This window comes from Salmo salar, chromosome 11 (genome assembly GCF_965601325.2).
Source record: "Salmo salar chromosome 11, fSalSal1, whole genome shotgun sequence".
Taxonomy (NCBI): Eukaryota; Metazoa; Chordata; class Actinopteri; order Salmoniformes; family Salmonidae; genus Salmo; species Salmo salar.
In genome coordinates, this window is record NC_138301.1 from 94,031,724 (window position 1) to 94,050,043 (window position 18,320).

Sequence of the window (18,320 nt, forward strand, 5' to 3'; positions counted from 1 at the left end):
TTGAAACCTTATCAACATTTCCTCGAACTAGGCTCTACAAACTTCAAAATGGAAGCTATTGGCAAATCTCTGAAGGAAGCTCTCAAGTCTGCCCAGTGTGAGGATCACCTCACTGTTGGTGTCTATGAGAGTGCCAAAATAATGAATGAGTAAGTATTTTATGTACTGAATTTGTACTTTATTTAGATTTCTTAAATTTGTACATTTACTCATTACTGAAGTCACTGTGTTATTGTATGATAACATTGACTAATGAAGTTTCTTCTTTTTTTTATCTCAACAGTGACCCAGACAGTGTGTCTTTCTGTGTTCTGGCAACCGATGCGGAGTGGGAGTGTGACATTGCTCTCCAGATCCACTTCACCCTCATCCAGTCTTACTGTTTTGACAACGACATCAGCATTGTCAGAGTGAACGACTTGCAGCTCCTGGCCGAGATTGTTGGTGACAAGGCTGGCCAGCATGAAGATGCCCACTGCTGTCTTATCACGGTATGTACTATTTCAACTCAAACCTACTTTATTGAACTATTTAATAAACCATTAATTGTGTCCATGTGACTAATGTTTCTTCCCCCTCTTGTTTGTCAACAGAACTCAGCTGATGGTTCTTGGGAGGACCCCGCTCTGGAGAAGCTGCACCTGTTCTGTGAGGAGAGCCGCGGTCTGAACGACTGGGTTCCAGAGATCACCATCCCTAAGCGCTGATCTTCTCTCTTGAGATGCTGTAAACCTTCATCCTATAAGGAAATACTCATCCTTTTACAGGATGACACTGTTTCTCATCCCTGGATACTCCTGAGGAGGATTCCGATCCAGGCAGCGCGTGGCCGGCCCGAATGGGCCCCCGTGATTTCGTCGTCTCTTGTCCAGTCCATGCCAAGATGACTTCCATTCTTTATGTGAATGAGGTCAGGTATGCCACAAGAGCGACAAACGGCCCTCATTCTTTGTGCGGATGAGGTTTGGAGAGAAAGGAGGAGCAAATTCTGCATCCTGTGTTCCAAAGAGCGAACGTCGCATGTTGAAGCACGCGCAGTAGGAGAAGAAGCGGTGCCAAGAAGAAGCATTCTTAAAAACTGACTTTTTAAAATGTCTTCTTGCTGAGCAGCATAACACCGTTGCATTCAGCGATATGCTTCCCACTTTCCAGAATTGTCTTAATTCTCTGAAGGTTTCACTTTAGATGTTTTGAATATGACAAAAACTCAAAAAAGAAATAAAACAAGAAATGTACTGTAATGCTCTGAAGGTTTTACTTTAGACATTCAATATGAGAATTTATTATCGAAAATGTTACAATGTTGAACTCCTGATTACATAAAAAACAAAAAATTAAGATATATTGCATTTGTTGTTCCATAAAATGTTTTACTGTTGAAATCCTGATTGTCAAAAACTAAGAAAGAAGATAAATGAATGAATATATTTGTTATTTTCTAAGGGTTTCACTTTATAAATGTCATGTATGACGAAATGATCAATAAAATGTTGAGCGTAATTTCTGGATCTTGAATGTTCTCTCCATTCTAAAAACTAAATCAAATCAGTCTGCCAACAATAATTCTTAAATAACCGTTGGCACTTGCACAGTGTTTGGTGCTCTTACCACTACCCAACACTTGTACATCCCATACGCCTGATGTACTGTGTTCTATCCTAATTGACGTATCATCATGGCTTGTTATGTCCATGTTCATGCGGTGTCTTTGTGTACAAACTACTGCCCTTGCAGGCCCACATCTATTCTGACCACTGGAAGCATTTACCTGTGAGAGGTCTATCTTGGTATTTGTTTTTTTATTGGTATTCTATTAGGATCCCCAATAGCCGTTGCGAAAGCAGCAGCTACTCTTCCTGGGGTCCACACAAAACATGAAACATGACATAATACAGAACATTAATAGGCAAGAACAGAACTACATGAATTAAAAAATATATACTACGACTACAAGACAGCGGATTGTAGTATGTTTTTACAGCACCCCAAACCATTCTGTGATATTACGAAGGTTCAACTGAATTGACTCCCATATCTGCTATTCCTAACACACCTCTCCTCCACACATACCCACAACATACAGAGAATGAGCCTGTGCCTTAACACACAGCACTACAGGAGAACAATTGTAGTGTCTGTCACTAATCAGATGGCAAGTAACCAGATTGATTGATCAATAATACATTGATGATTAATTGTCACTTTATGTCCTCAGTCACTTAAGAGTTGAGATGTGGTTGAATGACGTAATTATTCCCTTGTATGGTAATTAGGCACAACTATACACATTGATCAAATGTCCCTGTAGTGTTTATGACCATGGTGCACATCATGCATACCGACTTCCAATTGCATGTTGCAGCAGGATTAGGAGAGAGTTTACCTTGGTTACTTTGAGTTTGCACCCGATTCTAACTTCTATGTTCAAGGTGTGTATTTCTAGGTGTTGTGCACTGAGGACTGCCTCTAATCAGTCCTGTGGGTGCAGATTGCATGTGGCAGCTTTAGAGGCAGTGGATGGAGGATAGTGGTGTTGCTAATGTCTCTTATAGCTGTTTAAGATTCACTCAGATCCAGGGTTCTACTTTTTTACTAGAGTGGTGGTGTGTGATAGAGGAACTACCTTTGGTTGTTATGTGGACCATTGATTTTGTGACAATTATTTCACCTAAAGATGACAGAGAATAACAAAAAACTATCTTATAAGTAATTATTCCATACACATGTCACAGCCGAACAAAACAAAGAAGAAATGTATCCAGCTTTTCACTGTGCTCTTTTGCCCTTGGAACACACAGTTTGTGAATAGCCACCATTCATTGGAAACTCAGAACTTTCCGGGGCTTTTGTGCTTTTGGAAACAAACTCCAATGTCATTCTGGGCCAGTATGCTTCATGTCATTCTTAAGCATTGGGTCTGTATGTACTATTCAACAGCTGCCCCAGCCCTCATGCCCCAACTCTGACACTCTATCTCTGAATACTCTCCTCTCCATCTCCTCCCCCCACAGTGGCACTCCTATCTGACCTCCAGATCTGCGGCCCTGCACTGAGCTGCCAAACGCTGCCATCAAATCAGCCCCCCAGAATGGTTTGTTTAATTAGTGGCCCAGTGCAGCATGTATGGCGGTGTGCAGCCAGGGATATTGTTCCCCGTCAGACAGCAAGCGCCTGCAGACCCAACCGAACCCCCCAAAACCTACAACCAACCCCCCTAAATCTACCCGGCAACCGGCCCACAAACACTGACTCCCTCTGCTGCCCCACATAATGAGACAGAGGAGGAGGGAGGGAGGAGGAGGGAGGAGAAAGAGGAGGAGAGCATTGTGCCTGGCAAAAGCCAGGACTCATTCACCCCCCCCACCCCCCCTCCAGAACAGAGCAGTAATAGGATAGGATGCTTTATTCACTTATCTGCATGAAGAGAGAGATTGAAGCCTAATGCAATGTTAATAGTAATACCCCCATGAGGTTCATGCACTGATATGAAAGCATGTGCTCTGCAGCTGTGCATCCCAACAGGGCTGGTGCTCTCTGGATTGCTCTATCTCTGCACTTCACAGCTGCTCTGATATGTGCAGTGTCTAATGTGCGGAGGTGGGCAGCAGAGGCTGCTTTAATTGCCCTGTGTCACAATATTTCATTATCTGTACCTCCTCAAACAACCCTGGTTGCCCCCCGTCTCAACCCGTTTTATAAGGGCTCTGTTCCATCCACATGGCTCTTCTCAAGTGTCTTTTCAACACTAATGCCCCCCTCCCTCTGCACAATGAGCTGACGACGCCCCAGGAGCAGCAGCAGCAGCAGATGGTGCTGAGGGAAGGGGATGTGATGGGGGGTCAGATTGGGCTTCTGTTCTAGGCTGCCCTGTTGCCCAGGCTACAGCCATCGGAATCCTCCATTACCACTAGTCTGCAGGAAGTCTGTGTTTCTATTTGGTTCTATTTTTAGGGGACAGTCAATTAAGTGATTCGATTGGTATGATTAAATGGTCAGTGAATGGCCACCTTTTACTTGATAATCTTAATCCCATAAACTGCAGCTATCTCATTGCACATGATTGCAGTGGTGTAAAGTACTTATGTAAAAATACTTTAAAGTACTACTTAAGTAATTTTGGGGGGTATCTGTACTTTACTATTTATATTTTGTTGACAACTTTTACTTTTACTCCACTACATTCCTAAAGAAACTAATGTACTTTTTACTTCTTACATTTTCCCAGACACCCAAATGTACTCGTTACATTTTGAATGCTTAGCAGGACAGGAAATGTGTCTAATTCACACAGCTATCAAGAGAACATCCCTGGTCAACCCTACTGCCTCTGATCTGGAGGACTCACTAAACACAAATGCTTTGTTTGTAAATGATGTCTGACTGTTGAAGTGTGCCCATGGTTATCGTAAAAACATAGCTTTTTTAATTGTGCCATCTGGTTTGCTTAATATAAGGAATTTTAAATGATTTATACTTTTACTTTTGATACCTGTTATGGATAGGGGGCAGTATTTTCACGGTCGGATAAAAAACGTACCCGATTTAATCTGATTATTACTCCTGCCCAGAAACTAGAATATGCATATAATTATTAGCTTTGGATAGAAAACACTCCAACGTTTCTAAAACTGTTTGAATGGTGTCTGTGAGTATAACAGAACTCATTTGGCAGGCCAAAACCTGAGAAGATTCCTTACAGGAAGTGCCGTCTCTGACCATTTCTTGGCCTTCTACACTCTCTTTATTGAAAACTGAGGATCTCTGCTGTAACGTAACACTTCCTACGGCTCCCATAGGCTCTCAGAAGGCGGCAAAAAGCTGAATGATGTCTTTGCAGGCCCTGGCTGAAAAACACTAGCGCATTTGGATAGTGGTCGATCAGAGAACAGAGACTGGAGGCGCGTGCACGAGGCGACACCATGTTTTTATTCTTTCGTCTTTGAACGAAAACAACGACTCCCGGTCGGAATATTATCGCTTTTTTTTACTAATCTAATGTTTTGCTTTCGCTGTAAAGCCTTTTTGAAATCGGACAGTGTGGTTAGATAAAGGAGAGTCTTGTCTTTAAAATGGTGTAAAATAGTCATATGTTTGAAAAATTGAAGTTTTGGGATTTTTGAGGAATTTGTAATTCGCGCCACGCCTATCATTGGATATTGGAGCAGGTGTTCCGCTAGCAGAACGTCTAGATGTAAGAGGTTTAAGTATATTTTAGCGATTACATTTACTTTTGTATATTTAAGTATATTTAAAACCAAATTCTTTTAGACTTTTACTCAAGTATTATTTTACTGGAGTCATTTACTTTTATGGTATCTTTACTTTTACTCAAGTATGGCAATTGGGTACTTTTTCCACCACTGCATCGTGCATTGCTTCTGCTTGCCATGTGCATTTATATCATCCCAACAAGTTGTTCATCTGGATTGAACGATGTGGGTAAAGCTTTTCATAGAATCTAAAGTTGTGCTGGGGAAGTATCAAAGGAATAATACTGTTTCTGAAGTGTAACCTTAGGAATCAATGTGTTATTGCTGCTATGGTGGTGGTTGGGATGGAACTAACCATGGGGCAAAAACTGGTTGAATCAACATTGTTTCCACGTCATTTCAATCAAAAGAATCCATTGGATTTGCAAAAAGAAATCAAAGGGCATTTCGTCTTTCTTTCACCCAACTCTTAACTAAAATCCAATGACATGGTGACATTTTTTGTTGATTCCACATTGAATTCATGTTAGTTGAAAACTCAAACTCAAATGTAAATCAAAGCTAGATGTTGAACTGACGTCTGTGCCCAGTGGGTAGTAGTGTCTGGAGGGATGTAAGGCTCAGCTGGCTGTGTCTGTAGTGATATGTTGTCCTCTAGTCTGTTGGCAATGCTAATATCACTTATTACCATGAACCTGCTGCTGGGGTCAGAGGACCAGAGGTCAGGACCCTAACCAATAAACGTGTGCACTCACACACACACGCACACATCTCCCCTTCTCCTCAGCTGCTCATATGCAAATCACCAGTGGATGGCTTTATCCTGTTTGAATTCATAATTAATCTGATAACTAATTATCATATAGCCAGCAGCATACCACCCTGCATCCCACTGCTAGCTTGCTTCTGAAGCTAAGCAAGGTTGGTCCTGGTCAGTCCCTGGATGGGAGACCAGATGCTACTGGAAGTAGTGTTGGAGGGCCAGTAGGAGGCACTCTTTCCTCTGGTCTAAAAAATATCCCAATTCCCCAGGGCTGTGATTGGGGACACTGCCCTGTGTAGGGTGCTATCTTTTGGATGGGATGTTAAACAGGTGTCCTGACTCTCTGAGGTCATTAAAGATCCCATTGCACTTATTGTAAGAGTAGGGGTGTTAACCCTGGTGTCCTGGCTAAATTCCCAATCTGGTCCTCATACCATCATGGCCACCTAATCATCCCCAGCTTACAATTGGCTCATTCATCCCCTGAAACTATTCCCCAGGTTGTTGCTGTAAATGAGAATGTTTTCTCAGTCAACTTACCTGGTAAAACATATCTTTCATAACATAAAGATATTGTAATTCCTCTGATTATGTAAATAATAAAGGTCAGCTCCATGACTGCATCACTATCATTTTGTCAAATTGTTACAATTTGCTCTTCAGTTCCATCCTTGCTTGCCTGCACTTGAAATTCTTCCTAGTTTACTCTACCACTATCTCCCCCGGCAGCACAGAGCAGCTACAGAGCAGCATGGTGATGTTTCTAGTTTCGTCATGTCTAGTGCAGTAACCATGGAGCTCGGTAGCAAAGCTACTGGTAACTACTCATGCAGGTCCAGGATTCCTTTCAGCTAGGGTTCGTTTGCGTTTCACACATGCTTCATAGCATGGATCAGGGTACCAAAACGCTCCAGGATCCGGATCATAAGAGAATATGTGAAAGAACCCTAATTAATAAAAAAAACATTGACAACAAATCCATATTTACATTGTAAAATAAATAAAAGTGTGTAAAAAAGTAATGCTGAAACCCTCATATTAAACACCAATGGTATTCACTAAATCGATGGTTATATTTAGGATGTTTTACAGCTTATTATATTATTATTATTATTATTTCATATACAGTATTTGACATGTGATAAGACCAGGAAGAGGTCCAGAGATAATTACAGACAGCTGTGATAATCTGAAGTACCCAAAAGAGCCACTAGAAGTATTTTGATAAATTCTGGTAGCTTACCGGTCGGCAGGTAGCCTAGTGGTTAGTGCATTGGGCCTATAACCACAAGGTTACTAGATCAAATCCCTGAGCTGACAAGGAAAACAAATCTGTTGTTTACCCCTGAACAAGGCAGTTAACCCACTGTTCCTAGGCTGTCATTGAAAATAAGAGTTAGTTCTTAACTGACTAGCCTAGTTAAATAAAGGTAAAATAAAAACTGGGAAACTTAAAAAGTTTCCAGTAAAATGCAACCCTAGTGCTGACACATGTTGCCAACTTTTGCCAAAACACGGCTCCTCAACCCGACGCTGCTGAGGTAGATCTCCCCCACACACATACACTCCTGTACCTCTCCTCAGCTCTATATCATTGCAGTGTGTGTGTGTGTGTGTGTGTGTGTGTGTGTGTGTGTGTGTGTGTGTGTGTGTGTGTGTGTGTGTGTGTGTGTGTGTGTGTGGTGGGGGGGGGGTTGTTGAGGAGGCTATGGAGGCTGTGATCGCTAGCTGTGCTCTGAGTGCTGCCTGGGCCCTGCCTGGGCCGAGCCAGGGCCCTGAGGGGCCTACGAGGGCCCCATGGAGGGGAGGTGCTGGTCTAGGCACTGATCAGATGGCTAATGTGGTTGTGTGGTCATGTGGAGCCCCCCCAAAAAGAAAGCTCACACAAAAGATGCAGCCACAACTCTTACACCCTTGTCAAAGGGTGGGGTGTGTAGGAGGGGCACAACACAAAGGTTCCCTGAGACCCCCTTTTGTTTCGGCCCTGAAAGAATGGTGAGGTCCAGGAGCAGCTGCCGCGGCTGCAGAGGATATTTGAGACAGTCCTTTTCACAAACACAAAGTCTGGACCAGAGAGTGTGCAGGGTGGAGGGGTGCAGGGAGGAGGGGGGGGGGGATAGAGTAGAGGGCGGGTGGGGCACTTGTGTACAAAACGAAAGGCACACTTTGACAGGACAACGTGGGCTCTCCTTTGAAAGGAGAGAGCAGAGGGATGGGTGGGGCTGCTACTATGGGTTGGGTTGGAAGAGAAAGAGCCCATAAAGTTCACAGGCGTTAACGCGAGCCCATCAGTCACAGCACAAAGGAGTCCCAGAGGGCAGCCATATGGGCGAAGGAATCTCATCTGTTCAGGGATCACTATCACCAGTCTAGTAGAGGCAGGCCTTTACTAAGCAACAGCAGCTCAGTCCTGGCTCTGCTCTCATTGCACTCCCCAACCATAACAAAGATCACTGGTTCTGATTGGATGTGGATGGAGTGTTTCAATGCTCTTGGTGAAGCTTCTCTTCAATAAGTTGAGTGTAGCTATGGTAGGGCATTTATTGTTTTAATGGTCCTCCTTTTGAATTAGTTGAAGTGAGCTTGTAGTCTTAAAAAGTAATGGAAGCAGTTGTAGTTTTTCCTATTTAGCCATTTTAAAGTTCCATACCCCATGCAGATCTATCCAGTAGATCATATTAGCTCTATTGTAGATAATGTTAGCTGTACCTGAGTTTGTGACATTGATTTGAATCTTTAGATTGTAGTGTCTCCATTACACTATTAGGAATACATTGAGGAATAGCTTATCTGTTATCTGAGTATATGACGTTTCTTTTCAGTATACTGTTCGAACAAACTCAATAATATGCAGGTGAATGTTGAAAACTCTGTTCTATTTGCACAATAAACTGGCCACATTTTAATTTATTTAACTAAACGAGTCAGTTAAGAACAAATTCTTATTAATAATGACAGCCTAGGAACAATGGGTTAACTGCCTTGTTCAGGGGCAAAATGACAGATGTTTTACATTGTCAGCTCAGGGATTCGATCTATCAACCTTTCGGTTACTGACCCAACACTCTAACCACTAGGCTACCTGCCACCCCATACTGTGAGAGCCGACTCAGAAAACACACCACAATTCAGATGATTGTTCACCTCCCTTGCTGACTAGATCTGAGATGTGTGAGAGCTGCTTTCTAGTAGTCAACATCAAGTGCTGCAGATATCGCCAAGTCCACTTTGCTGCTTCCCTCTGGTGTTGAATCAGAGAACTGTCTGCTACAACTGACTATGGGGCAACAGTGCCACCTATTGGACAAAAATAACACAGACACTATAATTACATTACTGCTCAGCTAAACCTCTATAATTTTTCTGCATTTACACAGCCTTGGTTTGTTTTACAGAACGTTGCCTCCCAAATAAAAGCTAAGCATTTTAAGCCATTCCATTAGAAATTATTGATTTTAGCACCAGTTATCCATGCATATTGTGTATACCAGATGATGTTGAGTGGGGGTCATTTTAATGTGACCATGAGCTCATGAGCTCAGAGATGTAAGGAGAAGAAGAGTCTCATTTCAATAAGCCGTCAGTAATATCAGACTGGCTTAAGGTACATTGGACAGGAAATGGCAGACCCGGACATTTCCCGTGTCAAATGAATCACCAACAGTGAGGAAGAGGAATGGATGGATTTTCCACACTGCTGTTTACAGAGACAAGACTACAGGCCTGTGGTTGTAGCTCTGAGAGACCTGCTGAGACATGATGAGCTTGCCATCTATATTACAGTCTGCTGAAGACAGAGGGTAAACTTCGCAGCAGAGTCGCTTGCTTGGATGAAAACTGGCAATGAGTTTAGGAGAAGATGGACGAATTTGAATATCGATGAGAGCTATATCTGGGCAAATATATTTATACAGATTAGTTCAAGGTAGAGGATACAGTTGAAGTCAGAAGCTTACATACGCCTTAGCCAAATACATTTAAACTCAGCTTTTCACAATTCCTGACATTTAATCCTAGTAAATATTCCCTGTTTTAGGTCAGTTAGGATCACTACTTTATTTTAAGAATGTGAAATGTCAGAATAATAGTAGAGAGAATGATTTATTTCAGTTTTGATTTCTTTCACCACATTCCCAGTGGGTCAGAAGTTTACATACACTCAATTAGTATTTGGTAGCATTGTCTTTAAATTGTTTAACTTGGGTCAAACATTTTGGGTAGCCTTCCACAAGCTTCCCACAATAAGTTGGATGAATTTTGGCCCATTTCTCCTGACAGAGCTGGTGTAACTGAGTCAGGTTTGTAGGCCTCCTTGCTCGCACACGCTTTTTCAGTTCTGCCCACAAATCTTCTATAGGATTGAGGTCAGGGCTTTATGATGGCCACTCCAATACCTTGACTTTGTTGCCCTTAAGCCATTTTGCCACAACTTTGGAAGTATGCTTTGGGTCATTGTCCATTTGGAAGACCCATTTGCGACCAAGCTTTAACTTCCTGAATGATGTCTTGAGATGTTGCTTCAATATATCCACATAATTTTCCTACCTCATGATGCCATCTATTTTGTGAAGTGCGCCAGTCCCTCCTGCAGCAAAGCACCCCCACAACATGATGCTGCCACACCCGTCCTTCACGTTTGGGATGGTGTTCTTCGGCTTGCAAGCCTCCCCCTTTTTCCTCCAAACATAACGATGGTCATTATAGCCAAACAGTTCTATTTTTGTTTCATGAGATCAGAGGACATTTCTCAAAAAATTACGATCTTTGTCCCCATGTGCAGTTACCAAACGAAGTCTGTCTTTTTTATGGCGGTTTCGGAGCAGTCGCTTTTTCCTTGCTGAGCGGCCTGTCAGGTTGTCAATATAGGACTCATTTTACTGTGGATATAGATACTTTTGTACCTGTTTCCTCCAGCATCTTCACAAGGTCCTTTGCTGTTGTTCTGGGATTGATTTGCCCTTTTCGCACCAAAGTACGTTCCTCTCTAGGAGACAGAACAAGTCTCCTTCCTGAGCGGTATGACGGCTGCGTGGTCCCATGGTGTTTATACTTGCGTACTATTGTTTGTACAGATGAACGTGGTACCTTCAGGCATTTGGAAATTTCTCCCAAGGATGAACCAGACTTGTGGAGGTCTACTTTTTTTTCTGAGGTCTTGGCTGATTTATTTTGATTTTCCCAAGATGTCAAGAAAAGAGGCACTGAGTTTGAAGGTAGGCCTTGAAATACATCCACAGGTACACATATCAGTTTTTGTTTATAGAAATATACCATTTTGGTACAATGATGCTCCCATGTGGTCAAACACACGGCCAACCGATTTCACCAAGATGGGCAACAACATTTTCCAGTAACATTCCAATAATAAGTCACTCTTGTAAACACCTGGGCTCAAATATGATTTGAGTGCACAATTCTGATAAAACATATACCAAACACATTCACTTGAAAATAGAGCAATTAGTTATGCCAGAAGCTTTACTGAACTTTTCACTTTGGCTAGCTTAGGCCAAAGATACAATCTTCGGCAAAATCATTCGCATAGAGATTCCTGCAAAAATATTATTTGAAGATGAGGGAGGATGAGAGAGGATGTATGAAATGCATTTGTGAGCTTGCTCATGTTTGTGAGAAAGAGAATTGTAATGAGTTGCCTTAGAACAAGCATTTAGGTTTAGGGTTGTAGTTCTAGAAATACATATCTAGATAGAGATTGCCTTAGAACAAGCATTTAGGTTTAGGGTTGTAGTTCTAGAAATACTCTTATAAAGCGTACACTAAATAAAAATAACCATTGTTTTCAAACCACTCACTCGTCATTAAGGAGGTCACTGAAAGTAAAATTCAAAAGGATGTCAATTAGCCTATCAGAAGCTTCTAAAGCCATGACATTTTCTGGAATTTTCCAAGCTGTTTACAGGCACAGTCAACTTAGTGTATGTAAACTTCTGACCCACTGGAATTGTGATACAGTGAATTATAAGTGAAATTATCTGTCTGTAAACAATTGCTGGAAAAATGACTTGTGTTATGCACAAAGTAGATGTCCTAACCGACTTGCCAAAAGTATAGTTTGTTAACAATATATTTTTGGAGTGGTTGAAAAACGAGTTTTAATGACTCCAACCTAAGTGTATGTAAACTTCCAACTTCAACTGTACATGTGATTGATGTGTTTGATGGCTTAATCCCACAAAAAATTAGAAGTCAAGTTTAACTCTTCACCTGTGCCACATATGAAAGGACAGACTCTGCCTAACATGAAAGACTCAAATGTGGTTGACTAACTTTCCTATTATTTATCTGTCAACAATTCTTCTGAAGTGAGTCCAAGAGCGTATGTATGTGTATGTGTGCAGCTAAGACACAAATGAAAGCATGTTACGTCAATGTGCGTGTCATCACAATCATGCCTTTAGCATGTTTTTGGGCTGCTCAAGGCATTCCAATGCTCTGACTATGATGCTACAGAAAAGAGAGAACGTCAGTAATTCATCACATTCATCATCACTGCAGTAGGAGGAGAAGACAACCCAAGGTTGCTCTTAGGGGTGTTGCTGTGTCTGAACTGGTGATCGCTGGATGCATTTATTTCATGCTGGGCTTATGTCCACCCCAGTTCCCATGCCAACACAAGGCTAGGTAGCAGCCCCCTCCTCCCTCACAGTCCCTCCGCTCAGCAGATAGATCCAATGGAAGTCATTTCAGAGAGAATTAACACAGGAGGCTAATACTTCCACAGAGCAAATTGGATTTCTGCGCTCGGCTGCATCCAGAGTATCACTGTATTACACCGGACCAAAGTCTCTCCCCTCCAGGTCTGAAAACGATGTGAATGGCACACATGGGACTGGAGCATGGCATTTGACCACAATTTGACACCTACTGTACTGATGGCCTCAGGCTGTACATACGGTTTACAAGATGTACGTGTAGACTGGCCAAACCAGCCATGTCAGCAAATCAGCAGTCTCAGTGTACAGTATTGGCATTCTGTTTTTATTTAGTGGGAACAGAAGCCTCTGGCCCTCATAACACTGTGTGTGTGTGTGTGTGTGTGTGTGTGTGTGTGTGTGTGTGTGTGTGTGTGTGTGTGTGTGTGTGTGTGTGTGTGTGTGTGTGTGCGTGCGTGCGCGCGCTAACTGTACATCAGTGCGTGTCTGTTTAAGTCCGTAAATGATCCTCTGTCAAGTAATTTGTCCAATATTCTCCCAGTTATTGTCATTCACGTCTACCATTCTCAAAATTCACGCATAATCTAACAAATGAGACTTTATGCTAATTCCTTATGACTCAATTATGTTAAAAGCCTGGTTTGACTGACAGACATAATTACAGTCATAACGTTGGCTGAGATATTACCAGCAAATTACTCTGTAATGAATATCAAAGCCTGGTTCCCGCTAGATGAAGGCAGGCTAGGATGAGTAAATAAATGTTCATGTGTCTGCAGTGATGAGCTGCATGTGCCCCAAAGCAGTGCTAGGACACCAGAGAGGTCCATGCTGAATGATTTAGCTGAAATAGTTCAAACTAAGGATTTGATTTGATGTGTACAGAAAGACAAGGAAGATAATTTACCCTAAAAGTCAGGGAACTGTTTTCCTGTGTTAGGTAATACTGAGTCATCATAATAATTGTGTCCATATCAACATATATCGTTTATTTGTTTACATAATTCTACACATGTGAAGGTCAAAATGATCAGTACTTACTGTTACTACTTGTGTCAGTCCATTCATGCAGATGACAACTCATGTATAAATGTTTCTCTTACATATAATTCCACATCAAAGATCAAACTGAAGTTGCCAATGAGACCAATGTTACAACAACCTATTTATAAAGTATTTCTGGTTAAGGACCTTCAGAGTCTGTTGCAGTAAAGTTCCTTCTCCCTTCACCATTATAATATCTAGCATTGTTCTGTCGATATGCTGTGGTGTTCTGGGCAGCGCATTGAGAACTATGATGAATGTATTCAAAATACATTTAAAGTTGTTGCATATTTTATGCTCCTCAGATTAATTATACAGTGATGGTCTATTGTTATGATAGTGAAACACAGCCTGTCATTTGCAGTGAGGAATGTTGCTCAACGCTGCTATTTGCACAGCTGCAGGGGTCATAAATTAATCCAGAAACACAAACACATTAGCTCAACTATTTCATCACATTCTCAAACAAGGTAGCGTGATATCCTCCTCTCCTGTAGTGGATGAGAATGAATAACTCTCTCTCTCTCTCTCTCTCTCTCTCTCTCTCGCTCTCTCTCTCTCTCTCTGCAATGGGAGATACCCGTCTCAGCATATCTTGTGTGTGTGTGTGTGTATACATGTGCAGACATGAATAAACAGTTGCTACAATGCTGCTGCTGCCTTGCTCCTGATAACCAGGGCCGGCCCTAGCCTTTTGGGGGTCCTAAGCGAGATTGGGTGAGGGGGGCCCCCCACCTCGCAGGCAAATTGTTTTAGTGGTACCCTCTTGACAGCAGAGAGAAAATGTTTAGTTTTAAAGTTAATTTCCTGCAATTCTATACATTTTGCCTTGGGGTGCAGAGAAAACGTTGCAGCTTTAAAGCAAGCTTTCTGCCGTTCTACACATTTTGCTATGACTTATGTAATGTTAATGTGATATCTGAGTGAGAGTGACTAAAAAAATCAAGGGTGGCCCCACGGAGGTCAGGTCCCCTGGTCACATGCCCTAAGTGGCCGGTCAGTATTCAGCAATGATTACTACAGGTTTAGATAGCTGGCTAGATGAATTTACCAATCTAAAAATTGTCAGCTGATATGGCTAATTGAGTGACTGTCAGTGACTGACATTTAAAGAGAAAAACTGTTGCTGCACAACCAAATATCTCAATTGCAACTTGTGTATTCTACTATTGTAATTCTCAACAGTAAGTTGAGACCCCGACTGAGTCGCTAATATATATTCAGTTGAAGTCGGAAGTTTATATACACCTTAGAGAAACACATTTAAACTCAGTTTTCACAATTCCTGATATTTAATCCTGGTAAATATTTCCTGTCTTTGGTCAGTTAGGATCACCACTTAATTTTAAGAATGTGAAATGTCAGAATAATAGTAGAGAGAATGATGTATTTCCGCTTTTATTTCTTTCATCACATTCCCAGTGGGTCAGAAGTTTACATACACTCAATTAGTATTTGGTAGCATTGCCTTTAAATTGTTTAACTTGGGTCAAACATTTTGGGTAGCCTTCCATAAGCTTCCCACAACAAGTTGGATCAATTTTGGCCCATTCCTCCTGACAGAGCTGGTGTAACTGAGTCAGGTTTGTAGGCCTCCTTGCTTGCACACACTTTTTCAGTTCTGCCCACAGATTTTCTATAGGATTGAGGTCAGGGCATTGCGATGGCCACTCCAATACCCTGACTTTGTTGTCCTTAAGCCATTTTGCCACAACTTTGGAAGTATGCTTTGGGTCATTGTCCATTTGGAAGACCCACTTCCTGAATGATGACTTGAGATGTTGCTTCAATATATACACATACTTTTCCTACCTCATGATGCCATCTATTTTGTGAAGTGCACCAGTCCCTCCTGCAGCAGAGCACTCCCACAACATGATGCTGCCACCACCATGCTTTACGGTTGGGATGGTGTTCTTGCAAGCCTCCCCCTTTTTCCTCCAAACATAACGATGGTCATTATGGCCAAACAGTTCTATTTTTGTTTCATCAGATTATAGGACATTTCTCCAGAAAGTACAATCTTTGTCCCCATGTGCAGTTGCCAACCGTAGTCTGTCTTTTTTATGGCGGTTTCGGAGAAGTGGCTTCTTCCTTGCTGAGCGTCCTTTCAGGTTGTCAATATAGGACCCGTTTTACTGTGGATATAGATACTTTTGTACCTGTTTCCTCCAGCATCTTCACAAGGTCCTTTGCTGTTGTTCTGGGATTGATTTGCCCTTTTGTACCAAAGTACTAGGAGACAGAACACGTCTTCTTCCTGAGCGGTATGACGGCTGCGTGGTCCCATGGTGTTTATACTTGCGTACTATTGTTTGTACAGATGAACGTGGTACCTTCAGGCGTTTGGAAATTGCTCCCAAGGATGAATCAGACTTGTGGAGGTCTATAATTTTTTTCTGATGTCTTGGCTGATTTCTTTTGATTTTCCCATGATGTCAAGCAAAGATACACTGAGTTCGAAGGTAGACCTTGAAATACATCCACGGGTACTCCTCAAATTGACTCAAATGATGTCAATTAGTCTATCAGAAGCTTCTAAAGCCATGACATAATTTTCTGGAATTTTCCAAGCTGTTTAAAGGCACAGTCAACTTAGAGTATGTAAACTTCTGACCCACTGGAATTGTGATACAGTGAATTATAAGTGAAATAATCTGTCTGTAAACAATTGTTGGAAAATTGACTTGTGTCATGCACAAAGTAGATGTCCTAACCGACTTGCCAAAACTATAGTTTGTTAACAAGACATTTGTGGAGTGGTTGAAAAACGAGTTTTAAAGATTCCAATCTAAGTGTATGTAAACTTCCCACTTCAAATAAAAATACTGTATACACTGAGTATACAAAACATTAAGGACACCTACTCTTTCCATGACAGAGTGACCAGGTGAATCCAGGTGAAAGCTATGATCCCTTGTTGATGTCACTTGTTAATTGAATACACCACCGTTGAAAAGTTTGGGGTCACTTAGAAATGTCCTTGTTTTTGAAAGAAAAGCAAATTTTTTGTCCATTAAAATAACATCAAATTGATCAGAAATACAGTGTAGATATTGTTATTGTTGTAAATGATTATTGTAGCTGGAAACGGCAGATATCTACATAGGCGTACAGAGGCCCATTATCAGCAACCATCACTCCTGTGTTCCAATGGCACGTTGTGTTAGCTAATCCAAGTTTATCATTTTAAAAGGCTACTTGATCATTAGAAAACCCTTTTGCAATTATGTTAGCTGAAAACTGTTGTTCTGATTATAGAAGCAATAAAACTGGCCTTCTATAGACTAGTTGAGTATCTGGAGCATCAGCATTTGTGGGTTCGATAACAGGCTCAAAATGGCCAGAAACAAAGGACTTTCTTCTGAAACTCGTCAGTCTATTCTTGTTCAGAGAAATGAAGGCTATTCTATGTGAGAAATTGCCAAGAAACTGAAGATCTCGTACAACGCTGTGTTGTACTCCCTTCACAGAACAGCGCAAACTGCCTCTAACCAGAATAGAAAGAGTAGTGGGAGGCCCCGGTGCACAACTGAGCAAGAGGACAAGTACATTAGAGTGTCTAGTTTGAGAAACAGACACCTCACAAGTCCTCAACTGGCAGCTTCATTAAATAGTACCCGCAAAACACCAGTCTCAACGTCAACAGTGAAGAGGCGACTCCGGGATGCTGGCCTTTCTGTGTTCTTTTGCCCATCTTAATCTTTTATTTTTATTGGCCAGTCTGAGATATGGCTTTTTCTTTGCAACTCTGCCTAGAATGCCAGCATCCCGGAGTCGCCTCTTCACTGTTGACATTGAGACTGGTGTTTTGCGGGTACTATTTAATAAAGCTACCAGTCAAAAGTTTGGACACACCTACTCATTCAAGGGTTTTTCTTTATTTTGAATAATAGTGAAGACATCAGAACTATGAAATAACACATATGGAATCATGTAGTAACCAAAAAAGTGTTAAACAAATCAAAATATATTTTAGCTTCTTCAAAGTAGCCTTTGCCTTGATGACAACTTTGCACACTCTTGGCATTCTCTCAACCAGCTTCATGGGGAATGCTTTTACAACAGTCGTGAAGGACTTCCCACATATGCTGAGCACTTGTTGGCTGCTTTTCCTTCACTCTGTGGTCCAACTCATCCCAAACCATCTGCATTGGGTTGAGGTCGGGTGATTGTGGAGGCCAAGTCATCTGATGCAGCACTCCATCACTCTCCTTCTTGGTCAAATAGCCCTTACACAGCTTGAAGGTGTGTTGGGTCATTATCCTGTTGAAAAACAAATGATAACCCCTCTAAGCGCAAACCAGATGTGATGCCGTATCGCTGCAGTATGTAGTAGCCATGCTGGTTAAGTGTGCCTTGAATTCTAAATAAATCACATAAAGTGTCACCAGCAAAGCACCCCCACACTATCACACCTCCTCCTCCATGCTTCACGGTGGGAACCACACATGCGGAGATCATCAGTCCACCTACTCTGCGTCTCACAAAGACACAGGGGCTGGAACCAAAAATCTAAAATTTGGACTCATCAGACCAAAGGACAGATTTCCACCAGGCTAATGTCCATTGCTCATGTTTTTTTGGCCCAAGCAAGTCTCTTCTTCTTATTGGTGTCCTTTAGTAGTG

General features: G+C 41.8%; 1 protein-coding gene across 1 annotated transcript; it reads left to right on the forward strand.

Moving 5' to 3' along the window:
- Positions 1 to 1,500, forward strand: LOC106563369 (growth arrest and DNA damage-inducible protein GADD45 gamma-like). The gene is made up of 3 exons (XM_014128870.3): positions 1 to 149; positions 284 to 491; positions 594 to 1,500. Exons 1-3 carry the CDS (start codon positions 49 to 51, stop codon positions 705 to 707), a joined length of 423 nt encoding a protein of 140 aa, XP_013984345.3. The 5' UTR covers positions 1 to 48; the 3' UTR covers positions 708 to 1,500.
- Positions 1,501 to 18,320: the final 16,820 nt, after the last annotated feature.

Coding starts and splice junctions, on each gene's coding strand:
- LOC106563369 (XM_014128870.3), top strand. CDS start 49: ATGGAAGCTATTGGCAAATCTCTGAAGGAAGCTCTCAAGTCTGCCCAG. Junction 150..283: donor AGTGCCAAAATAATGAATGA/GTAAGTATTTTA, acceptor TTATCTCAACAG/TGACCCAGACAGTGTGTCTT. Junction 492..593: donor CCCACTGCTGTCTTATCACG/GTATGTACTATT, acceptor GTTTGTCAACAG/AACTCAGCTGATGGTTCTTG.